The sequence below is a fragment of the Cicer arietinum genome, chromosome 2, assembly GCF_000331145.2.
Source record: "Cicer arietinum cultivar CDC Frontier isolate Library 1 chromosome 2, Cicar.CDCFrontier_v2.0, whole genome shotgun sequence".
Lineage (NCBI taxonomy): Eukaryota > Viridiplantae > Streptophyta > Magnoliopsida > Fabales > Fabaceae > Cicer > Cicer arietinum.
The window spans coordinates 24894453-24917547 of record NC_021161.2 but is presented as its reverse complement, the minus strand read 5'-3'; the positions used below and the strand labels follow the sequence as shown (position 1 = coordinate 24917547).

Below are 23095 nucleotides of genomic sequence, written 5' to 3'. Positions count from 1 at the left end.
AATTTATTTATCGACGAGTAATTCTAATCGGCATCAAAATATCTTTTTGATCATATAAACTCCAAAATATTATTAACTTTGGCTAAAAAGCCTCCGAGCCAAAATCCAAAATACACAAAAATACATAAAGTGTACTTTAAAATTATGGGTCTTACACGTTGGAAGTGGGTGTAACAGATACTTTTTTGAACCACATTAACATTATCGATTGGGCAATCGATTTGGTAAACCCAGAAGTGAAAAACAATCGATTTTGTACAGTGCTATAAAAAAAAACCTGGTAAACCCTAAATCGATTTCACAATCTATTTTCACACTCTGCTCTCAGTTCACTCATCCAACTTCAAATTTCTCTGCATCTAATCCTCCTCAGTCATCAATCTTCAATCAACAAACTACCATGGCTCGAGTAAAACAAACTGCCAGGCGCCCATCATCATCATCAAAATCCATTTCACTGGACTCTTCTTCTACCTCAAGTGGAAGAACTCTTTCACCTTCACCTCCTCCACCTCCCTCACCTCCAGCTAAACGTATTTCGATTCCTACCCATAAAGTGTTGGCTAAGGATAAAGGCAAAGTTGTTGCCACCACTCAGGAACCAAGAAAGAAGAGGAAGGCTCCTCAGACAGAAAAATTAATGGGTGATGCTATGAAGGGAGCCACCCAGAAAAAGAAGAAGCCTTCATCTCCACCAAAGAAGGTTCAGCTTTCAAAGGACAAACAAGTGGAAGGCAAGTCTCTTCCTGATTCCTTTTTAAAGAGAAAAATCCAAGAAGCCAGAACATTGGATTTCATGTTTTTTGATACAAATGGTTTTACATTTCAAAACCATTTGAGGGTTCATGGACTAGAAGATTTCCTCTCCTCCTCACTGGAAGTTTATCCGAGGTTAATACATGCTTTTTACTCCACCTTCATTCTAACCAAGACTGGTTTTGCTGCTGAGGTCAAAGGTAAAAAGATCGCAATGACTTTTGAGGATTTTTCCAAGTTAACTAGTTTACCATTTTGTGGGTACACCATTGATGGAAGAGCACAAGATTCTCCTGATGATGAAGGTTGGGAAACTTCAATAGAAAAGCATGCGACAACTAAGGAGCTAATCATTGACGACTTTGTTGAGAAGGTTTCTCTTCCAACAGGCCAGATGAAGGTTGAGCACCGGATGCTCATGTACGCGCTAACACGGATGTTAGTACCTAGAGCCGGTAATCACGCGGTTGTACAACGGCTGGATATTATCCTGCTGTGGGGGCTGTACAAACAGCTCAAGATGAGCTGGGCGTGGATAGTGCTGCTGAACATGATGGAGTCAGCACAAGGCAAGCACATCCTACCCTATCCCCAATTGGTGACGAAGATTCTGAGGCATTTCAAGGTGTCTCTAGCCAATGAAGAATCTCTCAAAACCACACTGACATTTGGTGAATCAATTGTGAACCAAATGCAGCTGCGACGCATTAATGGAGTATGGACAAGATCTCCATCTACTGCTGATCATGCACAATCCAGTGCTGATCAAGCCCAAGCGAGTGCCCAACCACCTGCACCAGCTGAAACATCTTCTGACATTATGACGAAGCTGCTGGAGTTCATGAAGATTCAAGCTGCCCATAACGAAAGAGTGGAAGCCTCTCTTCGAAAGCTCCAATCGACTTTGAACTCTGTGGTTCAGGATGTGGATGCTATTCAGGAGCACTTGGGGCTCAAAATGTCTTTTGAAGACATTGCTGAGATCGGACGACAATCAACCGAAGATCCAAACCAAGTCAACCTAGATGGATCTGATCCTCATGGGGAGGAGACACTTGCTGAGGTTAATACAGAGGTCTCTCCTTCTCGTGTTGGTGATAATGAGGATCAGCCCTAGATTAGTTGTTTAGGTGTAGTGTCTTTGTTGTTTGTTATGCTCTTGTACTGCTTTTGATTTGCTGTCTTTGTAAATTTTTCTTATGTATATATCTTTCTGTTTAATCAACTCTCTTTGTATATTTCTTTTTGTATTAAATGACAAAAGGGGGAGATTGATTGATTTAACGTGCGATTATTTGCTCTGATATTTTACATGTTGATCATATAATGCTCTGATGTATGGATATATGCTCTGATATATGTATATGTTATACTGATGCCATATGATCTGATATGCTACATATATGATCTGATATGCTACATATGCTCTGATATCATATTGCTATAATATGATATTAACTCTGATATATAGGTTAACTTGTGATCTGATGTAATACTACTCTGATAAAATATATTCTGAGACACAACATTGTACCCTGTTTGCACTTTGATATCATTTTGTACTTATGTTGTTGAAGTGTATCATACATTCCAAAACTCGGGGGGAGATTTTAAAATAATCTCAATGTTAAAACTGTGTATTTGTCATTAAATCAAAAAGGGGGAGTTTGTAAGTCATGAGCTTCCCTGATCATGTTTTTGATTTAATTCCCAAACACACAGTACATATGAAATATTTGATTGATCTAATGTTTTGAATTGAGAAACATTTCAGGCAAACAAGAAGACACCACACACTTGGAACAATAGCTTGCAACTCAAGGAATCAACCAAAGTTGGAGGATGCACTTGAGAAAGACGCAAAAATGTATAGTGTTATTAGGTGTCATAGTAATAAGTTTAGTAGACTAATCATTATGGTCTCACACTTAAGCCTTTGCCAATGAATATAAATCAATCAACAAATAAAGCAATTGATAAATCGATTGTCTGACTCAGAACAAGTGTTTTCACTAAACAAATCGATTGGGCAATCAATTAGTTAAATGTTTTTGGTGAAACCTGAGTTCTGGGATAACATTAATCGATAGGACAATCGATTGAGCAATCCATTAAGCAATCGATTTAGCAAGTCACAGAAACAACCAGTTATGGAATCAATCGATTGACAAATCGATTGTGACCAAGTTTTAAAATCAGAAATAAGTTATGTGATGCAACAAATCGATTGGGACATCAATTGATTTAGTTTTCTTAAACTCCAAGTTTGAAGCAATCGATTAGGCAATCGATTGCAGATAATCATTCATCAGAACAAACTTTGATTAAATCGATTGGCAAATAGATTTTATCAAAATAGCTGAGGCTCTGTAACAAGCACAATCGATTGGCAAATCGATTGATAAAAAAGTATGAGTCACTGTGATCAGCACAATCGATTGACGAATCGATTGAAGAAAATGTTCAAGTTACAGAAAGGTTTCAGCTAAGTGCCAAATCGATTATGAAGTCGACTGAGGAATCGATTGTTTTGATTTCGTTGTTGGAACAAAACATCTATAACCGATTACTCAATCGATTTGGAGAAAATCATAGTTTCAGTTCTGATTGATGTATTAAAAAGAATCGATTGGCAAATCGATTCATGCTTATATGTTCAAGATTCAAGAAAAACAAGACATGCGAAAATCGATTAGGCAATCGATTAAAGCTTTATAAAATCGATTAGGAAATCGATTGTCCTGGTGTTTTCTTTGTATATATATAAGCTGATTCAATCACTTTTGGAGAAGAATTTTTTCACAACTTTTAAAAATCTTTGACACAACTTTTGGAAAACTTTTTCACAACCTTGAGAGAAAAGTTTTACAATCACACAAACATTCATTGCCCAAATACCTTTTGTGTGAGAACCAATATAGTGATTGAGTCAAATTCATGATACTTCTTTAGTTCTTTGTAAAATACAATTCTTTGTAACTGAAAGTTTAGAAAATCCAGTTTGGAAACTGGTAGCTATCTTCGTTGTTGAGAGGACTCATCAAGAAGAAGCTTTACTGTGATCTTGGAAGAGTTTGTAGAGGAACTCTGGGATACAATAGTCGCCGAATAGAATAGAGAGAGAGTTTTAAGATTGATAGGCCGGGAGCGCTGGAACATCTGTAAAACACTTTAAGATTCTATTGAAAAAGGCCGAAATCGTTTAATTTCGGGACTGGACGTAGGTCGTCTGATAGACGACTGAACCAGTATAAAATCTTGGTGCAATCTCTCTATCCCTTATCTCTTTACTTTTCATGTTCATCTTGTATGCGATCTAATATTTCCGCTGTGTACTTTGTGTATGAATCTTGCATAGTTAATATAGGAATTAAAATTGAACACGTTGGATTTGATCTTAATTCTCTTATTCTTAATCAAAAGAAGTCATATTTTTCCAACAAAAGACATGTAAAATCGGACCATTTGCTAGCCACCTTAATCTCTGTGAAATTGAATTGGGGTCTATATCAAACTTTGAGTTAATGTGATTTTTTAGCCATGTTAACAAACTTCAATTGTGCTCTCGTGTTATCCAATTTTGATTCCTATTCATGTTCAAACTAGATTATTGATTCATGTGTATTGTAACATACATTTGAACCTCGTCATCATTGTGCAGAACATACAATTATGCCTGCTCCCATTTTGTCCTTGATATAGTCATTATTCTCTTTCCAATTATCCCTTCTTCAGTTATTCTTCCCGAATGACGAGACATGGGAAGGGCTATGGATTCAACATTGGATAGATATTCAGTACAAAATTCAGCAACTTCTTCGACAATGTATCGTCCGCCAATACAACCTTCTAGTCGACTTCAACTTTTTATGTACCTTTTTAATATTTTCATATATCGTTCTACCGGATACAACCATCTCATATAAGTTGACCCACAAAGCTGTGTCTCCTTAACAAGATGAACAGTAAGGTGAACCATTATATCAAATAACGAGGGTGGGAAATACATTTCCAGCTCACAAAAAGTAATAATAATTTTCCTCTGCAATGTCAGTAATTTTTTAGGATCGATCACTTCACTACAAATTTCCCTGAAGAAGAAACATAGTTTAGTTATGGATCTTCAAACTTTTTCAGGTACAATGAAACGTATACCTATTGGTAGCAAATGCTCCATTAGAACATGACAATCATGGGTCTTCAAACCTTTTAACTTAAGGTCTTTCATATAAACTAAATTTTTAATGTTTGAAGAGTATCCTTCTGGAACTTTAACTTTGTGTAAAAATTTACATAAAACAATTTTTTCCTTTCTAGATAGAGTATGAGCAGCTGGAGGTAGATATGTGTGATTTTCTTTCTTTACGGGATCGAATTCATTTCTTATTCCCATATCGACCAAGTCCAATCTTGCATTGATGTCATCCTTAGATTTTCCTAGAACATTGAGTAACGTACCAATAACATTATCAAATACATTTTTTTTCAATATACATCACATTGAGAAAATGTCTTATATACAATGACCTCCAATATGGCAATTCAAAGAAAAATGACTTTTTCTTCCACCCAGTTTTCACAAGCTCTCCTGCAAAAGGTTTGCCAAATTTATTGGTCAAACCTTGTACTTTTTCAAATATTTGATATCCAGTCGGTGCTAAAGAAGCACTACATTCCTCTGATTTTCCATTGAATGCATTTCTCCACCCATGATACTAATGACTAAAAGGTGAAAATCTACGATGTCCAAGAAATACATTATTCTTACAATGTTTCAACCGTGTCCAATATGTACTCTGTTCACATATATGACATGCACACTAACCTTTAACGCTATATCCTGATAAATTATCATATGCTAGAAAGTCATTAATTGTGACGAACAACATAACCCTCAAATTGAAACATTCTTTCTTATACCTATCATAAACTTCCACACCTATCTCCCATATATTTTTTATATCTTCAATTAAAGGACTCAAGTATACGTCAATATCATTCCCCCGATTGTTTGAGTCCAGAAATTAATAGAGATAACATCATAAACTTACGCTTCATACATAACTATGGAGGTAGGTTATAAATCAACAAAATCACAGGCCACGTGTTGTGTGAGATGCTTTGAAGACCATGTGGATTCATTCCATCAGTAGAAAGTGCAAGTCGTAGATTTCTTGACTCTCTCCCAAAATCGGGATACTCGTGATCAATTTTTGCCCATTATGGAGAATCTGCAGGGTGTCGAAACTTTCCATCTCTAATTCTTTCATCTGCATGCCATGTCAAGTGTTTTGAATCTTTTTCACTACGATAGATGCGCCTACATCTTAGTATAATAGGAAAATACGACACGACTTTTGCAGGAGTAGATTCTTTCTTCTTATATCGAGAGATATTGCATTTCGAACACACCTTCAGTAATAAATATTCATTTCGAAATAAAATGAAACCGTTATGACACGCATGAATCCTGTCATAACTCATGTCAATTTATAAAGTTCGTTATCATCTGATAGCATATCTTTTAGGAGTGGTAATAATTCTGTGAGGCTTTTATCAGAACACCCATTAATCACTTTTAAGTTGTACAACATTAATATTGTTGAAAGTCTTGTGAATTTAGTACAACTATTATATAATGGTTTCTCTGCATCACTCAATAAACTCTCAAACATTTTAGGACAATCCCGAAGATCTTTTTCAACTGCTTTTGCAATCTCCTCAACTCGGTTCCGCTCATATGTATATGTGTTGAAATCATTTGAAGCAATGTCGAACCATTCTGGAAATTAGTGTTCCCTTTTTTTTTTTCTCACCGTGTGTTATCCAACATGTATAGCTTTGATCAATTCCATCCATATTAAATGTCCTTCCAATTGATATGCTCTAATGCGTTTTCCAAAACAACATTTTAAACAAGGACAAATGATTCAATTTGGGTCTTTTGCATTCTTCACTGCAAACTCAACAAACTCCTTCACTCCATTTTCATACTCTTTTGACAATCAATTGGCAGACATCCATTTATGGTCCATTTTATATGACCTATATGAATGCAGTGTTACACAAATGATAAGCTATTGATAACATTATACCAACCCATAGTATATACAGTCTAATGTTGGAAATGGAAACCAAGGTCCAAGGTTATGCATACAAGTCTGACTTCAAAATAGAACAAATCTAACAGATTTAAAAAAAGAACATATTTTATATGATTTATCAGGTAACAATTTATTTGATTTATCAAGTAACAATTTATATGATTTATCAAGGTTATGCCATTTACTATCAGGTAATATTTTATATGATTTATCAAGTAACAATTTATCAGTTTTAGTGACAACAACAAATTAGTAAATAAAGTACTTGAGATAACAATCACTCAATAGAAATTGGCGCACATTAGAGGAGCAGTAGAGAAGGGTTCAGCGAGAAGACGTCGCATAGTAAAGGAGGGTTCACATAGTAGAGGAGATGATGATTCATAGGGTTAGGGATAAAACGTATTAAATATGTTTTTATTTATTTAAAGAGAATGATTTTTAACAAATACACATCATTTTACAATGCTTATATAAAAAGCATTCTAAAAGACCCTGTAATTGTGTGAAAGCGCTATATTTTACAACATTTATATACAAAGCGCTCTAAAAGCGCTGTAAACATTATGTGAGAGTGCTTTATTTTACAGCAGTCATATCAAAAGCGCTCTAAAAGCTGTAAACATTATGTGAAAGCGCTATGTGACTCTACAACAGCGCTTTCAACAAAAGCGCTGTAAATATTATGACCGTAAATGATCTACAACAACGTTTCTGCAAAAGCGTTTGTTAGAAAAGCGTTGTTGTATCATTCGTTAATTTTAAAATATTATAAAAGATGTTTTTAGTAAAAAAGCGCTATAAAAGATGCGCTGTAAAAGACTAATTTTGGCGTAGTGAAATGAGGCTATCCATTTATTGTCTAAAACGACCTTGTTCTTAATTAGTTTTCAAATTTTGGTAGAATTACCTTGATGATGTATTAAATGTGTTATATCAATCAAATATTTTAAGCTTTGATTTATAAAAATAATATTTAAATATGATTAATCTTTACAAATATGCATTTTTTAATTTTATTAATCATAAATTTTTTTGTTTGATTTTTATATTTATAAATATTTATATTTTGTTTTTGATCATTTTTCTTTTGGTTTAGTCCTTACAAAATTGATTTTAATTGAAATTGATTCTTGCAATTCCTTATAACGTTAATAATTGAGGAACTAAAATAAAATATTATATATTGCAAAAATTCATTTCAATGAAAATCAATTTTATAAAAACTAAAACAAAAAAGCAAAGAGCACAAACAAACAAATATTTACATGTATCAAAATAAATAAATAAAAGTTATAAAATCTAAAAAAAATGTATAATTACATAAATCAATCATATATATAATCTTAAAAAAAGAAGTCGATTAGACCGTTAACTATAGACATCAAACATTTGAATTATTAAGTTAAAAAAATTAATCATTGTAATATTTAAAGTTATAATGTTAGACATTATAAAAAAAAACTAAATATATGAAATTTGTAATGATAGAATATGTATTTAATGTTTATAATTTAAAAAATTAAAATAAAACGAAAATAACCAACAAAACTTGTACTAAAGAGGGGCAATTTAGAAAAGAAAAAAAAGACAGAAAATACATCTATACTACGACTGCCTATTGATTGGGTGACATTAAGCTGAAGCGGTTTGGTTGAGTAAATCATCCATCATGGCCACGTTAAAGTGCCATCGTCTCTCTCTCAACAAAACCTTTCACCCCATAAGAACATCACCCTTTTACCACCCCGTTTCCTCATCTGCCGGTTTTATCCCAAAAAGTCTCGCCACTTCAATTTGCACACCTTTCCATCGATTAAACGCAAAAATTTCCAAGTCAGTAGTTTCTCTGCCTTTTACTCTTCACTTGTTTTATAATCAGTCTTCATTATTTCTCTCATAATGTTTAAGCTTGGAGAATTAATCAACCAAAAGTTGTGTTTATTCTCAGATTGAGTTGTACTGTTTCTGCTGACAACAACGCAGTTGTGTCGAATTTCTCTGTAACTGATGCCTTCAAACTCACATATTTAGAGGTGGGTTTTATGGTTCTTGCCCTTTCATTTCCAATGATGTTATCTTAAGAACAATTTGAGACACCTAAGTTCAACAAATTTTATATGGGCTACAATGAATGGTTGATGAATAATGAGTATACCAAGATTGGATAACTCATTAACCATCAACTAAGTTTTACTAACCACTATTTTAGACGTTATCAATTACGATTTCAGGTGTTCCAACTACCTTGAAATTTGGGCACCTTAGAATTGTGGTTAATAATGTTTGAATTTGTGGTTAATAAAGATCAGGAGATGATTATTTAGTTGCTAACACCTTATATATCTATTAATCAAATTTAACACTTAATTAACCACAAGTGTGAATTGCGTTAACCATGTAGAAGTTGTTAAATTTAGATGTCACAAATTGATGTTTAAACAACATTTATGTTCACTTTTTTGTCTTCAGTCTCACTATTTTCAATAATCCGTTGACATGGTATGGGTTGTTTTTGATTTAGGGAAATAGTTGGCTGTGGAGTGTGAGTGGGGCAAACATATTGGTTGATCCAATTTTGGTAGGTAACTTGGATTTTGGTATCCCTTGGCTATATGATGCTTCTAAGAAGGTGTTAAAAAATTTCCAGGTATCTTGTGAATTTTGATGGATGCTACTAGTTAGTTGCTTATGGATTGTGATTACCTCTTAATTACAACTACATGTTGTGGAAATTCATGATCTTGCTATAATTAATATGTATGCTTCTATAGTGCAGCTCAGTGATCTTCCTGAAATTGATTGCATACTCATTACTCAAAGCCTTGATGATCACTGCCATCTGAAGACCCTAAAGCCTTTTTCTCAGAAATTTCCAAATATTAGAGTTATAGCAACTCCTAATGCCAAGAACTTACTGGACCCTCTTTTCAGAAATGTAAATATGTGTTCTTTCTATATTCAGTCTTCCCTTTGGCTGTTAAATGCTGTATTTATGAAGTATGTCTTTTTTTCTTATCGGCAAATGTTAGTATATCAATTATTATGTTAGTATTTTCTCCTTCACTGGGATTTGAATCCCAGTCCTTTATTACCTACAACTCCTTCAACCCTTAGCTTAAACTAGTTGAACTCCACCCCTGTGGACTAATCTACATCGTTTTGATATAGCTAATCTACATAGTTTGATGGTACATGAAACATGGTTTGGGGATTTTAAATGATGCAATGATCTGATGTACTGAATTGTTTGTGGGGGTGGTCTAATTAATAGAACTAGCTAGGAGTCACTGGTAAGTTTAGAAGATAACCAAATGTATAATAGGAAGACAAATTCTAGAGGTTTGACTAATTTTGAGCGGGAAATTAGTAGAAACAAACGGGAAAGTTCAGTAAAGATTCATCTTTGTCATTTCATTGTAACCTTCCCTATTGGTAAGATAGTACTGATGACCATCAATAGAGATATTAATTTTTATCTTTTTTTTTCTTCTGTTCTTGTGGTCAAGTTTCTCTAGTCAACACAAAAGTTGACAGAAAATCTAGGCTATCATCGAGATTTGGCCTACTGGAGGCATAAAATCTAGGTTTGAAAAAGTAAAAGAACTTTTCAAATGATCAAAGAATTTTATGAATAAATACTATTTTTATTGGATAGAAACTATCCATGATCCACTTGTCATGTTGACTGCTGACCTAACTTTTTCTTGGTCTCCAGCATTGATTTTGAAGAGCGAAGAGCTTCACAAAGATAAAAGTTAAATTTAATATGCTCTTTAAATACCACAATAGTCAAACTAGTACCAATAGCACATAAATTGCATAACATTTTAATTGTATTGCATATTCTTTGGAAAATTGATATCAAATCAGAGATAGAACATATACTTACATACTTGCCCAAAATGAAATTGTTACACATAACAGAAAGTTCAAAGGCCCTGCTTCTACCATGTTTCGAGAGGTTGGTTCTCTCCCACCCAAATAACAACTCAACAACTCATTGATAACCCACTATGCCTAGCCCTTCTCCCTATTTATTCATACTAACCAACTACATAACTGACACACATACTTAATTGATAAAACATAAATAATAGAAAGATAAAATTTAACTGCCAAAACTGTCCAAAGTCAGTTTTGATCTTGATAGTAGTGTTTTTGGTGCATTCTGTTCTCTCCTTTACCCTTGGAACACATGTTTCTCTGCTCATGATGCTTGATATGCTTGAAATGTCTTATGTGCCATTGATTCATTAACAATGCACAATTACATGTGTTATTGTCCTATACTACTGCCTTGATTATTTAGTTGTATTTTTTCCCCACCTTCACTTTCCCATTTCTGTTCTGCTCATCAATGTATTCTGTAAGCATTTAGCATGCAATTGAAATCTTCAGTATATCTGAAGCACTGGGTCATGTGTTACGGGTTTTCCATTTAAGTTTTCATCTAGTTTAATATATTTTCAGGTTATATATATAGAACCTGGACAGAGCTCTGAAATTGAGACAAGTTATGGTTCTAAGGTCAGGATTAAGGCTACAGAAGGACCGGTTCTTGGACCACCTTGGCAACGCCCTGAAAATGGGTAAATACTGTTGAAGTTTTCTGTCATGTTTTTCTCTTATTCATGTTTGTCTTAGGTTTATATCCACCTTATATGTTGTTCATTAAATTTATATTGAACATAAATTAATGGTTTTGTGCTACATGTGTTGTAGGTATCTTGTTACATCTCCACAAGTCCAATTGTCTCTCTACTATGAACCTCACTGTGTGTATAATCAAAGCTTCATTGAAAAGGAAAGGGCTGATATTGTGATAACACCTGTTATAAAACAGTTATTGCCCAAGTTTACCTTGGTTTCAGGACAAGATGATGCAGTGAAACTTGCAAAGCTGCTCCAAGCCAAGTAAAGATTTTGTATTTAATGGAAAAATCACAAAGAAAAGCATTTCAATTCAAATGGGCCATTGTAGAAAGTCCAAAGATCACTATTGCAAAATACTAAAATGTGAAAATTTGTATTTGCAAAATAAATTTTCAGGGGGACCAAAGAGGAATTTTTGGTAAAAACATTTATGTTTAGGATCAGTTAACCACTGAAGTCATTAATTACTCCAATTAGTGGCTACTACCCCTTAACCATTGTTTGAATATCATTAACTAGTTAAGTGCTTATATAGTTAGTTGTTAGTCCATAGTAAATATTTCTCCAAGAATTATTTTTTGGTGATTTTCCCGATAATATTCTGGCTTATGTGGAAGAATACATTTGAACTTAAACTCATTTTGTTTATTTTGATTTCTGACCCTTTCTTTTTTTCAACGGTTTTCTGTTACAAATGCGATTGTATTTCACAGTTCTCAATCTATATCTTAGATGGTATTTCCTTATTTGACAGGTTCGTTGTGCCGATGAAAAATGGAGATCTGGATAGCAAAGGGCCTCTTGCAAGCATTGTTCAGTCAGAAGGAACAATAGAATCATTCAAGGTTAGATTTCTTCCAGTAATGTAGATAAGTAGCTTAATGTGTCATTTCAGCTGTAGCCATAAAAACATCATTTTCTTTTACCCTAAGTGAAGAAAGTAAAAGACAAAATAGTTTCATATTTTATTACTACAGCCCTAAGCTATTTATATAGGAAAATGAAATTACAATAGTAATACTGAGTAATAATGACAGAATAAAAATAAACATAATAATATAAAATAGAAGAGAATAAAATCTAATTTCTCTTGATTCTTCAACGCCCCCCCTCAAGTTGGTGCATAGATATCTGTCATGCCCAACTTGGCTATAAGTCGTTCAAAAACTTTTTGTCAAGATATCAGCAGTTTGCTGATTGGAAGTCACAAATGGCAGACATATAACTCTAGCATCAATTTTTTCTTTTATGAAATGACGGTCAATCTCAATATGCTTGGTTCTATCATGTTGTACTGGGTTGTGAGCTATACTTATTGCTGCTTTGCTATCACAGAACAATTTTACGAGTGCGTCAACTTTCATTTTCAGTTCGCTCAAGAGTTTACGAATCCATAAAAGTTTACAGATTCCTTGAGCCATTGCTCTGAATTCAGCTTCTGCACTGTTTCGAGCAACAACCTCTTGTTTCTTACTTCTCCAAGTAACTAAATTTCCCCAAACATAGGCACAATATCCAATGGTGGATTTTCTATCAGTAATTGATCTTGCCCAATCAGCATCTGTAAATATAGAGACTTCTCTATCATTAGTTTTCTTGAAGCACAAACCCTTTCCAGGATTGGATTTCAAGTACCTTAAGATTCCATAAACTGCCTCCAAGTGTATAGGGAGAATGCATGAATTGGCTTACAACACTCACAGAGAAAGCGATGTCAAGTCTAGTGTGGGTTAGATAAATAATTTTGCCGACTAACCTCTGGTATCTTCCAATCTCAACAGGAACACTGCCTTTCTCCCAAAGTTTAGCATTTAATTCCATAGGAGTATTTGCTGGTCTACACCCACTCATCCCAGTTTCTTCCAAGAGATCTATGATGTATTTCCTTTGAAAAACAACAATTCCCTTCTTTGAGCGAGCAACTTCCATACCAAGAAAATATTTAAGCGCGCCTAAATCTTTGATATCAAATTCTTTTGTCAAATTTTTCTTCAATCTTTCCATCTCAACAATGTCATCTATTGTGAGAATAATATCATCTACATATACAATTAGAATTGCAATTTTACCAACATTAGATAACTTCATGAACAGAGTATGGTCTGATTGTCCCTGCATATATCCTTGCCTTTTGACCGACCGAGTGAATTTTGCAAACCAAGCCCTTGGAGATTGCTTGAGACCATAAAGTAATTTTTGTAGTTTGCACACATTTTGAACCAAATTTATCTTCAAAGCTAGGTGGGTTATCCATGTATACTTCCTTCTCCGAATCACCATTCAGAAAAGCATTCTTTACATGAAGTTGGTTAAGAAACCAATCTAAATTCACTGCCAAGGACAAGAGAACTCTAATAGTGTTTAATTTGGAAGCAAGAGCAAAAGTCTCTGAGTAATCAATGTCATATGTCTGAGTAAACCCTTTAACAACCAAGCGTGCCTTGTATCTTTCAACTGTGTTATCAGAATTATATTTCACAGTAAATACTCATTTACAACCAACAATATTCTTTCTTGTAGGTAACGTCATGACTCTCCAAGTTTGATTCTTCTCAAGAGCTCTCATCTCCTCAAGAACAGCTTCCTTCCACTTTGGAATTTTTAGAGCCTCCTGTATATTTTTTGGAATTTCTACAGTAGACAACTTAGAGGTAAATGCAGCAAATGAAGAAGACAATTTTGAGTATGACACATAATTAGACAGGATATTTAGTGCATGATCTAACAGGTTTTCTAATTGCAATAGGAAGGTCTATATCAGGATACTCGACATGACTCTTAAGAATAGAAGAAGACTTACCTGTATCAAGATGACGTGTTGGATCATCTATTGGTTCAGAATCTTGGAAGGTTCAGAGAATGGGTCCTTCATTTATCTGTTTATGGTTTCTTCTTTCAAAGACGTTTCCCTTCCAAGTAGGGCCAATTGTAGTAAACCTGCTTTGTGTCTCTTTATCTGAGCCATTGTATTGTGGCATTTTAGACGGTCCTTCATTATTATTGAGATCAAGAATTTGATCATTGTGATTTTGATTTGAAATTGTCGCCTCCGAATCTGTCGAAACCTCATTCATAAGTGGATTGAGTTCCAATATGGATTCTTGGGCATTTTCTTTTGGTGCATCAATATATGTCTCAAAATTTTGTGACAACACTATATCACTTAAAGTAATGATGTTTTCAAAAGTAAAAGATAAATCTTCCTTAAAATTTCCCCTCTGAAGATGAATGTCATTAAAAAATAGTTGATTTTCAACAAAAGTAACATCCATGGTTACAAAATTTCTTTTTGATTTTGGTTCAAAACACCAATACCCCTTCTGAGTTGGAGAGTAACCGTAAACACACATTTTATTGCTCGTAGATCAAGTTTGTCAAGGTGTTTATGTTCATGAACAAAAGCAGTGCAACAAAAAACTTTTAGTGGCAAATCAGCAGGGACACTAGTCAAAGTAAAATAATTTCGAAAAATATCAAGAGGTGTATGAAAATCTAAAACTTTAGATGACATTCAAGTAATTAAAAATGATGTAGTTAAAAGGGCTTCACCCCACAAATATTTTGGAACCTTATTTGCAAATAGTAAAGGTCTAGCAACTTCAAGAAGATGCCTATTCTTTCTCTCTGCAATTCCATTTTGTTGGGGTGTATTAACACAAGAACTTTGATGAACAACCCCATTTGCAAGAAAAAAATCGGACAAAAGTATATTAAAATATTCTTTACCATTGTCACTTCTGAAGACTTGAATATTTGTTTGGTATTGAGTGTGCACCATTTTAAAGAAATTTTTGACAACCTGTCTAACTTCTGATTTTTCTTTCAATAAATAAACCCAACAAATTCTAGTATGATCATCAATAAAAGTTATAAACAATTTTTTATTAGAAAATGTGTTTATTCTATTAGGACCCTAAACATCACTATGAATAATTGCAAACGGTTTTGATTGTTTATATGGTTGTGTAGAAAAAGAAGAACGGTGATATTTAACAAATTCACAAGTTTCACAATGAAATAAAGACGAATCCTTTTTAAAAAATAATTTAGGAAACAAATTGTTCAAATACGGAAAACTAGGATGTCCTAACCGTAAATGCCATAACATAATATCATCATTATTAGAAGAAACAAAAATAGATTCAAAGTAGGTACTTGTTTTTTGTTGGTATTCGAAATCGAGTCCATTGTCAAGATAATAGAGTCCTCCACTCTCCTTAGCATTGACAATCATCTTTCCCGTGCTCAAATCCTTAAAAGTGCAACGAGAATGAAAGAAGTTAGCTTGACAATTTATATCCTTTGTTAATTTAGTAATTGATAACAAATTACATGATAAATTAAGAACATGTAAGACATCTTTTAAGGTTAACTTAGGTGACAGAATAACAGAACTTTTCCCTGCAATGGTTGAAAGAGAGCCATCTGCAATTTAATTTTGTGGTTACCTGTACAAGGACTATAAGAAGAAAACAGGCTCGAGAAGTTTGTACAATTGATCTAATTGTTCCTTGGTGAAAGGAGATGGGCTTGAAGGAGACTGCTTCTCTTGATCAGATGTACCAGCTTGGAGCGCATGACCTTTTTTTCTTTCTTTTTTCTTCCAATTTGGAGGTTTTCCATGGAGCTTCCAACATGTATCACGTGTGTGCCATGGACGTTTGCAATGTTCGCACCATGGTTTCTTGTCAGCGCTCTTCCTGTCTTCATTCTTAGTGACTAGGGCAGAGCTTTCAACCTCACCAACAGAAGGTGACTTACCTATCATAACACCTTGTCTCGCCTCTTCTCTTCTAACTTATGAGAACGCTTCCTGAAGTGATGGCAATGGGATCTTTCCCAATATTCTGCCTCGAACTTCATCAAACCGCTTATTAAGCCCAATCAAGAACATGAATACACGGTCGTTCTCCTGTCTCTTAAGAAACAAAACATTGTCGTCACAACACTTCCAATGATCATCATAGTAGAGATCCAATTCTTGCCATAGTGTCATCAACTCATTATAATAGGTAGTGGCATCTCTATCTCCTTGTTTGGCATGCCACAATCGTGATTTGAGATCGAAAATTTGAGAAGAATTCTGAATAACAGAATATGTCTCTTTGACAGCCTCCCAAACTTCCTTCGCGGCAAAAACATAAAAGGTTTTCTGATTGTTGATTACATATTACTAAGCAGCCAAGCAATAATAACAAAGTTCTCAAATTTCCAAAACCTGTAATTCAGATTAGTTGTGGCATGCATCTGCACCTCTCCTGTTAGGAAACCATATATTCCCTTACCGTTTAAAATCAATCTTGCGGTTTGGGACCATTCGACATAATTTTTTCCATTTAGTTTATGGATTTCAACCTTGAGGGCATTAGAAGTTCTCTCATGGCCAAAAAAGTTGGAAAAACCATGGTTAGATAAACCATTCTGGCCGCCTGGGCCGTTGGCACTGCTGCCTAGGGCGCTGCCTAAATTGTCGGCGTTGTTGACTACTTCTGATTTTTTACCCAAACCATGGTCGTTGTTGTCGCCGCTACCCATAAGGGCAGCTCAGTTGGTTGGAGCGCCAAATCCTAGTGGGTTGTGTGGAAAGGTTTACAGAACCCTAACCAGAGCTCTTGATACCATGAAGAAAGTAAAAGACAAAATACTTTCATATTTTATTACTATAGCCCTAAGCTATTTATATAGGGGAAAAAATTACAATAGTAATACTGAGTAATAATGACAGAATGAAAATAAATATAATAATATAAAATAAAAGAGAATAAAATCTAATTTATCTTGATTCTTCAACACTAAGTAACAGTAACCTATTGTCTATTGGGGCCTAGAAACCACGTAGAATAAGCGGGAAATGAGTGTTAAATGAGGGAGAATGAGGGGGACATATGGTGTAATTGTGTCTGAACTACACATTAGAGTCAATTTTATATAAGTTCAAGGCTATAAATACAAGATATTATCCCTATTTACGTGATATGGGGAGCCCCTAATATGGTCCCCAAATTTAAGGGACTACTAGTGAACCTCTACAGTTAACTTGCTATAGGAAGTCCCTCTAAACACATTTAAGTCAAAATTAATTTTCAATTGAACTCATCTTTGTCGCCCGACGCCGGTCATATCAATTTGGTTCCTTTCAAAGTTTGAAAACCTCATTGTGACTGTGTTCCTCTGTTTCCACAAGTGACAACCACAACCTAATACCAAGTAATTGTGTGCTTTTCTGTTTGCCCATTTATGTGAATGGTTTGTTATCGTTCAATGGGATTTCAAGACCGTGGTTTCTCATGTAGGTTGAGTTCTTCCATGAGTTGTTTGTGGATTTTTTGGTAGCGTTTTTAGTTTTGATCATAGGATTATATATTGTGATGTTTTTAGTGGAGTCACTGTACCAATCTTACCCGATAATGTTGTGAGAACATTGGGTAAGAGACATGGACATAGGTTGAGTTTTTGCTACATAAGATTTTTTGAAGGTGGCCGCTTTAGATTTACTCACCGACTGAAAGGCAATAACACAATCATAGTGAGGGCTTCAAACTTTACTAGCTCAATTGAAAATTGATATTTTCCCAAATGAGTTTGGTGTAGGAGAAGGAAATAAGGGAATGGAATTGGAATGTAAAAAAATCCTAAAACCCAAATAAACTTTAATAATTCCCTATCTGTTAGAATATTAGAAAAATATCTTATAATATCTATTATATTATATTAGAGTATCTTGGGTTATTTTCTAGGATCAATTTATAATCATAGAGATTATCTCTCATTATTATTATGATTTATTCTTGATTTAGGATTGAGTTTATGTTTCTCTATAAATAGAGATTGATATTGAGTCTTTTGTAATAAAAAGTCAGCATTAAGCTATTATCAATAATATTCAAACTCTTATTATTTTCTCTTTCCTTTTCTCTAAAATCCCACAACTTCAACATGGTATCTAGAGCCTATTTCGATCCTCCTTGAATGATCCTGCCTCTATTTCCCTGCCAAGTTCCCAACAGTTAGGGAATATAATCATAGTTTCTCTTTTCCAACATTCCGGCACGTTTCACTCGTTTTCTGTTCAATTCACTACTGCCGTTGCTGCCACTATTTCCAGCAAATTTTCCTGTGAACATCGTCGTCAATTACAGATCAGGTCATGTCCGAAAGCGCGTCGCCAAAAGCCGTCACACGAGCTCTTGCCTCGGACTTCATCAAGCCGCTTATTAAGCCCAACCAAGAACATGAATACACCGGTCGTTCTCCTGTCTCTTAAGAAACAAAACATTGTCGTCACAACACTTCCAATGATCATCATAGTAGAGATCCAATTCTTGCCATAGTGTCATCAACTCATTATAATAGGTAGTGGCATCTCTATCTCCTTGTTTGGCATGCCACAATCGTGATTTGAGATCGAAAATTTGAGAAGAATTCTGAATAACAGAATATGTCTCTTTGACAGCCTCCCAAACTTCCTTCGCGGCAAAAACATAAAAGGTTTTCTGATTGTTGATTACATATTACTAAGCAGCCAAGCAATAATAACAAAGTTCTCAAATTTCCAAAACCTGTAATTCAGATTAGTTGTGGCATGCATCTGCACCTCTCCTGTTAGGAAACCATATATTCCCTTACCGTTTAAAATCAATCTTGCGGTTTGGGACCATTCGACATAATTTTTTCCATTTAGTTTATGGATTTCAACCTTGAGGGCATTAGAAGTTCTCTCATGGCCAAAAAAGTTGGAAAAACCATGGTTAGATAAACCATTCTGGCCGCCTGGGCCGTTGGCACTGCTGCCTAGGGCGCTGCCTAAATTGTCGGCGTTGTTGACTACTTCTGATTTTTTACCCAAACCATGGTCGTTGTTGTCGCCGCTACCCATAAGGGCAGCTCAGTTGGTTGGAGCGCCAAATCCTAGTGGGTTGTGTGGAAAGGTTTACAGAACCCTAACCAGAGCTCTTGATACCATGAAGAAAGTAAAAGACAAAATACTTTCATATTTTATTACTATAGCCCTAAGCTATTTATATAGGGGAAAAAATTACAATAGTAATACTGAGTAATAATGACAGAATGAAAATAAATATAATAATATAAAATAAAAGAGAATAAAATCTAATTTATCTTGATTCTTCAACACTAAGTAACAGTAACCTATTGTCTATTGGGGCCTAGAAACCACGTAGAATAAGCGGGAAATGAGTGTTAAATGAGGGAGAATGAGGGGGACATATGGTGTAATTGTGTCTGAACTACACATTAGAGTCAATTTTATATAAGTTCAAGGCTATAAATACAAGATATTATCCCTATTTACGTGATATGGGGAGCCCCTAATATGGTCCCCAAATTTAAGGGACTACTAGTGAACCTCTACAGTTAACTTGCTATAGGAAGTCCCTCTAAACACATTTAAGTCAAAATTAATTTTCAATTGAACTCATCTTTGTCGCCCGACGCCGGTCATATCAATTTGGTTCCTTTCAAAGTTTGAAAACCTCATTGTGACTGTGTTCCTCTGTTTCCACAAGTGACAACCACAACCTAATACCAAGTAATTGTGTGCTTTTCTGTTTGCCCATTTATGTGAATGGTTTGTTATCGTTCAATGGGATTTCAAGACCGTGGTTTCTCATGTAGGTTGAGTTCTTCCATGAGTTGTTTGTGGATTTTTTGGTAGCGTTTTTAGTTTTGATCATAGGATTATATATTGTGATGTTTTTAGTGGAGTCACTGTACCAATCTTACCCGATAATGTTGTGAGAACATTGGGTAAGAGACATGGACATAGGTTGAGTTTTTGCTACATAAGATTTTTTGAAGGTGGCCGCTTTAGATTTACTCACCGACTGAAAGGCAATAACACAATCATAGTGAGGGCTTCAAACTTTACTAGCTCAATTGAAAATTGATATTTTCCCAAATGAGTTTGGTGTAGGAGAAGGAAATAAGGGAATGGAATTGGAATGTAAAAAAATCCTAAAACCCAAATAAACTTTAATAATTCCCTATCTGTTAGAATATTAGAAAAATATCTTATAATATCTATTATATTATATTAGAGTATCTTGGGTTATTTTCTAGGATCAATTTATAATCATAGAGATTATCTCTCATTATTATTATGATTTATTCTTGATTTAGGATTGAGTTTATGTTTCTCTATAAATAGAGATTGATATTGAGTCTTTTGTAATAAAAAGTCAGCATTAAGCTATTATCAATAATATTCAAACTCTTATTATTTTCTCTTTCCTTTTCTCTAAAATCCCACAACTTCAACATGGTATCTAGAGCCTATTTCGATCCTCCTTGAATGATCCTGCCTCTATTTCCCTGCCAAGTTCCCAACAGTTAGGGAATATAATCATAGTTTCTCTTTTCCAACATTCCGGCACGTTTCACTCGTTTTCTGTTCAATTCACTACTGCCGTTGCTGCCACTATTTCCAGCAAATTTTCCTGTGAACATCGTCGTCAATTACAGATCAGGTCATGTCCGAAAGCGCGTCGCCAAAAGCCGTCACACGAGCTCTCATGCCCTGCTAATCTCTCATGCAAGTAGATCTGCTGCCGCCGTCTGCTGCTCTCTGCCGTCGCTGCTGGAAAAGTTTTCCGACACAACCACTTCCAATTTGTGCAGAATCTCCCAATCTACACAACCCAAATTTTTTTAGGTCAAAAGTTGCTCCACACACGCTCATGTGTCTCCAAGATTCGTCATGTTCATCTCACGCGCCGCCACCTCCAGCCTCGAGCTCAGGCGCGTCTGTCTTCCGGCATAATGTTTCAGTCGTCTAGATTGAGTTTTCCTTCCTGGTTCCAGATTTGTTTTAAGTTTTTTCTTTCAAGCCACATGCATACAGCTTGACAATTTATCCCAGATACACTAGCCCCATCTTTGTCCCAGATATACTGGCCTTGCCTTTCTCTCCCTGAAGCATGCCTCTCTCTCCTTTAAGCAAATTCAAGTTTAAATATTTTGAGTCTCTGATATTATTGGTTTGAAGCTTCCAAATGCAGTTTTTTATAAGGACATAAACTTTGCTTTGTTCAATTGCTTGTCATGAATTTCTCTCATGCTGATAATCATTCCGGCTATCTGGCTAGGCTGTATTTATGGCAATTCTCTCCGACTTCACCTGCATCCCTGAGTTGTCTTTCCATTTTCTTTTATTATTTTGCGGATCAAAACATTGTTTTCTTGTAACAAGGGAGTGTTAGAATATTAGAAAAATATCTTATAATATCTATTATATTATATTAGAGTATCTTGGGTTATTTTCTAAGATCAATTTATAATCATAGAGATATCTTAGAATATCTATCATTATTATTATGATTTATTCTTTATTTAGGATTGAATCTATGTTTCTCTATAAATAAAGATTGATATTGAGTCTTTTGTAATAAAAAGTCAACATTAAACTATTATCAATAATATTCAAACCCTTATTATTTTTTCTTCTCCTTTTCTCTAAAATCCCACAACTTCAACACTATCAAACCCCAAAAAACAATAACCGGTTGTGTAACCAGTCAGTTATAGACACCTATGGCCCCTTAAAATTGAGGACCATATTAGGGACTCCCACTGATAGAGCTAAGAAGGACTGTAGGCCACCTATTACTAAAGTGTATGTGAGGCGCCAGCCTGGCACTAAATGAAAATAACTAACTAGTGAATAATAGTTAGTGGGAATAGAATAAATAGGAGGTGGGGGTTAGTTTTGGAAACAGTGGAGTAGGAATAACTGATTCTGGGAATCAGTTAGAGATTTCTGTTTTCTTCCCCATCTATCTGTTTTCTTCCCATCTATCTGTTTTGCTTCTTTCTCTACAATTCCTTGTAATTCTTCTATTCAATCAATAATACAAAGAGATTAGGGTTCATTGATCCTAATCCACCATTCAGTTTCAATTACGCTATTTGTTCCTAATTGATACCGATATTAACACTGGTATCAGAGCACCGATCCTGGTGCCCTGAATTCCACGCTTGGAGTTGCTGCATATGAGGACGAGAAGCATGGCGAGAGCCAATGACGATTGGGAACAGGAACGTGAAGAGATGAAAACTCGACTTGAGTTTGCAGAAGCTCTGGCGAAGAAACATGAGGATCAAATCGCTGATTTGTTGATGAAATTTGGCTCGAATCGTGAACAGGGTAGTCCGTTTCAGGAAGGAACTGGAAGTAATGGAGGTCACACTGAAGAAGTTCATCGTAGGGAGAAATGGCGGAAATTGGAGATTCCAATTTTTGCGGGAGAAGATGCTTTTGGATGGACACACAGATTGGAACGATACTTTTTGTTAAAGGAGGTAACCGAGGAAGAAAAGATGCAAGCTACAGTCATGGCTCTAGAAGGAAAAGCGTTGAGTTGGTACCATTGGTGGGAGAAATGCAACCCTAACCCTAATTGGGAAGGTTTTAAGATTGCTGTGGTACGTAGATTCCAACCTTCAATGGTTCAGAATCCTTTTGAGCAATTGTTATCCTTGAAACAAACAGGCACCATAGATGAGTATGTCGAGAATTTTGAAAAATACGTGGGAGCCATGAGAACCATTGATCAAGAATTTGT

General features: G+C 34.9%; 1 protein-coding gene and 1 long non-coding RNA gene across 3 annotated transcripts in view; both read left to right on the top strand.

Moving 5' to 3' along the window:
- Nucleotides 1-8454: 8454 nt before the first annotated feature.
- The window catches only part of LOC101506712 (uncharacterized), a 22121-nt gene continuing 7480 nt past the window's right edge, over nucleotides 8455-23095 (top strand). The window contains exons 1-7 of one of the 2 annotated variants that reach the window (XM_004513245.4): nucleotides 8455-8696; nucleotides 8812-8896; nucleotides 9385-9510; nucleotides 9640-9798; nucleotides 11334-11452; nucleotides 11586-11777; nucleotides 12271-12361. In XM_004513245.4, the coding sequence (XP_004513302.1) occupies nucleotides 8533-8696; nucleotides 8812-8896; nucleotides 9385-9510; nucleotides 9640-9798; nucleotides 11334-11452; nucleotides 11586-11777; nucleotides 12271-12361 (936 nt within the window). In that variant the 5' untranslated portion in view covers nucleotides 8455-8532. The remainder of the gene's footprint in view (nucleotides 8697-8811; nucleotides 8897-9384; nucleotides 9511-9639; nucleotides 9799-11333; nucleotides 11453-11585; nucleotides 11778-12270; nucleotides 12362-23095) is intronic. The other variant, XM_027337755.2, reaches the window with a different exon arrangement.
- Nucleotides 12368-14668, top strand: LOC140919324 (uncharacterized). Its single transcript, XR_012162013.1, has 2 exons — nucleotides 12368-14167; nucleotides 14263-14668. It is a non-coding gene; the product is annotated as an uncharacterized lncRNA (long non-coding RNA).